Raw genomic sequence first — 3,596 nt, forward strand, 5'->3', positions numbered from 1 at the left:
TTGTGTTAGTAGGTCTTCAACCTCAAGTTGGGCCACACAATTTTTAAAACAATAAATAAATAAATAAAATAAAAGAAAGTGGCTTTAAGCCACCGAGAGAGGGAGAGAGAGAATGTCAAGCCTCATTCATTTTTGAATGAGAGAAAAGGAAGCAGAACTTCGGCGTGAGGGAGAAGAAGAAATTGGAGAAAAATGACAAGGTCATTTTTTATCTGATTAAATTGGTAAATTTGCTTTATTTTTTATGAAATTTTAGTATGTTATTTCTGATATAAAGATGAATATTAGGATATAACTTGCTAGTTGTATTGCCTTCTCTTTTGTCTGATCTGAGATACCCACTTTGTGAAGGATTTATGTTGATTACATCAGTTTTGATGATGTATTTTGTTGATTGTTGAGATGCCCTAGTGCTACTAGAAAGACTGATTGTGTACCTATTATTCTGATAGTAGAAAATTTTTTTGGACTAGGTCTCGTGGGTTTTTTGTTCCTCTTTTTTGGAAATTTTCCTACGTTAAAATTCTGGTGTCTGGTTATTTAATTTCTGCCATTATATTTACTGCTTGGAGTATCTTTGGTATTGCCTATTTAATCGCACAAGTTGTGAAAAAAATATTTTTGGTGCTTCAGCTGTTAAACAGGTTCTTGTTTGAACCTTTGTTGAGTTTTTCCAACAAAGTGGTATCTAGAGCTCTGGTTGTTTATCTCTGTGTTGATTAAATAGAAGAAAATACTCATGAACCAAATATGGTCAAATTGAATTCCCAAAATTACTTGATTTAGAAGACCTTCATGGAAGATATGTTGTATAGCAAGGACTTGTATGATCATATGGAGGGGGGTAAATACAAAAATACCAAATACGATGCTGAATGGAAGAAGCTGAATCGGAAGGCAGTTGCTTTGATTGGGCAATGGCTTGATCGTAGCGTGTATCCACATGTTGACACTGAAACGAATGCCAAGAAGATGTGGAAGAAATTGAAGGAGTTATATGAGAGAAAGAATGTGCAAAACAAAGCATTCTTGATTAGAAAACTTGGCAATATGAAGTATATTGAAGGTAAATCGATGTCGGGGCACTTGAACATTTTTTAGGAGACGGTAAACTAACTGACAAATAATGAAATTACTTTAAATGATGAGTTGCAAGCCTTGTTGTTGTTGTTGAGCTCTTTGCCTGATAGTTGGGAAGTTCTGGTTGTAACACTGACTAACTCAGCTCCAAAAGGAAAGTTGACATTAGCAATGGTTAAAGAGAGCATGTTGAATGAAGAAGTCAGAAGAAGAGAGCAAGATTTGATTAATGCTTCCTCCCAATCAGAAGCACTTGTTTCAGAGTCACGGGAGAGAAGTCAAAGTAGAAAATCTCACAGTTCTGACAAGTCAGAGAGTCGAAGCAAGTCAAGAGGAAAGTACAAGCCAAGAAAGGAGTTTATTTGTCACCATTGTGGCAAGCGGGGGCATATCAAGAGGTATTGTAGGTTCTTGAAAAGAGAACAATCAAGGAGAAGAAACGAAGAGAAAGGTAAACATAGTGATAAAGAAACTGGTGCTATTGTTTATGAAGATGTTCTTATCACATATGATGAAAATTATGTGAATCTTGTCTGTGATGATTCCACTTGGATTATGGACTCTGGTGCCTCATGTCATGTCACTCTGAGGCGTGAATTTTTCACTTCTTATATTGCTGAAAATTTTGCTAAAATCAAATTGGGAGATAAAGGAGTGTGTGATATCATTGGTATGGGTGATATGTGGCTTGAAACCAACATGGGATGCAAGTTGCAGTTGAAGAATGTTAGACATGCGCCAGATATGCAGTTCAATCTTATTTCAGTGAAGGCATTGGATCAAGAGGGATATTGCACTTCCTTTGGTAGTAGAAAATGCAAGATTACCAAATGGGCTCTCATTATTGCTAGAGAAGACAATAGTCTCACTACTCTCTACCGGTTACAAGCAAAGTTGTGCAAAGAAGAGGTGAATGTAGCTGATGATTCCTCTTCTGATTTGTGGCATATACGTCTTGATCACTTGAGCGAGAAAGGACTAAGCGTCTTAGCCAAGAAGCACTCACTTCTCGTGAAAGGTACAATTTTAAATACTTGTACTCATTGTTTTGTTGGAAAGCATGCTAGAGTATCATTTCATAATTCTGGACCTCATAAGAGATCACATGTTCTAGATTTAGTTCACACTGATATTTACACTATGGATGCTAAGACACTAGGTGGTGCATCATATTTTGTTACTTTTATTGATGATTATTCTCGAAAAGTGTGAGCTTTTGTTTTGAAATCTAAAGACCAGGTGCTCGGTATTTTCAAACACTTTCATGCAAGTGTTGAAAGAGAAATAGGAAGAAAATTGAAATGTGTTCAAGCAGATAATGGTGGTGAATACAGGGGTCTGTTTGAAGAGTATTGTAAAGGACATGGGATCAAGCTTGAGAAGACGGTTCCTAAGACTCCTCAACATAATGGAGTTGCAGAGAGAATGAATCGCACTATCAATGATAGAGTCAGATGTATGCTCTCTCATGCAAAGTTGCCTAAATCTTTTTGGGGTGAAGCAATAAGGACTGTAGTAGATCTGATCAATCTTTCTCCTTTAGTTCCACTAAATGGTGATGTTCCAGAGAAAGTTTGGAGAGGGAAAGATGTCTCCTATAGTCACTTGTGAGTGTTCGGCTGCAGAGCTTTTGTTCACATTCCAAGAGATGAAAGGTCTAAACTTGATGGAAAGTCAAAGCAGTGTATCTTCATGGGTTATGGTTACGAAGACTTTGGTTGCAGATTATGGGATCCGGTGAATAAGAAGATAATTAGAAGCCGAGATGTGATTTTTCTTGAAGACCAAACTATTGAAGATCTTGAGAAGACAGATAAGCCAATAACTGTTAGACGTTCTGCTAATGATGAACCTGGTCCTTCCACTAGACCTCCTGTTGATGAGGGAGATGTACAAGTTGATAATGATGGTGATGATTTGCATGATGAACTTACACCTCAACCTGAGGTTCCAGATGCAGAAGTTCCACCAGATGTTGAAGTTCTACCTGAACCACCAGTTGAGCCTGAATTTAGAAGATCTACTAGAGAGCATCATCCTTTTTAGAAATACTCTCCTCATGAGTATGTGATGAACACTGAGATTGGGGAGCCAGAGAGCTACTAGGAAGCTATGTCTGATGAGCATAAAGAAGATTGGTTGAAGGCCATGCAAGAAGAAATGAAATCATTGCATGAGAATCATACGTTTGAATTGGTGAAGTTGCCGAAGGGTAAGAGAGCATTCAAGAATAAATGGGTGTTCAAATTGAAAGCGGATGAAAATGTCTCACGGCCAAGGTACAAAATTCGATTGGTTGTGAAAGGCTTTGAGCAAAAGAAAGGTATTGATTTTGAGGAGATTTTATCTCCAATTGTGAAGATGTTCTCTATTCAAGTTGTGCTTGGATTGGCGGCTAGCTTGAATTTAGAGGTTGAGCAGCTTGATGTGAAGACTGCATTCCTTCACGGTGACATAGATAAGGAATTGAAATTTATATGGAGTAACCAGAGGGTTTTGAGGTTAAAAGAAATGAG

The 3,596-nt window shown here is 37.5% G+C and overlaps 1 protein-coding gene across 1 annotated transcript; it reads left to right on the forward strand.

The window, feature by feature from the left end:
* LOC110269347 lies at nt 796-1,101 on the forward strand. Its single transcript, XM_021117130.1, has one exon. The coding sequence runs from the start codon at nt 796-798 to the stop codon at nt 1,099-1,101; it is 306 nt and encodes a 101-aa protein (XP_020972789.1).

This window comes from Arachis ipaensis, chromosome B03 (assembly GCF_000816755.2).
Source record: "Arachis ipaensis cultivar K30076 chromosome B03, Araip1.1, whole genome shotgun sequence".
NCBI lineage: Eukaryota > Viridiplantae > Streptophyta > Magnoliopsida > Fabales > Fabaceae > Arachis > Arachis ipaensis.

Excerpts from the sequence above, each read along its gene's own strand:
- LOC110269347 (XM_021117130.1), top strand. The coding sequence starts at position 796 with ATGGAAGATATGTTGTATAGCAAGGACTTGTATGATCATATGGAGGGG.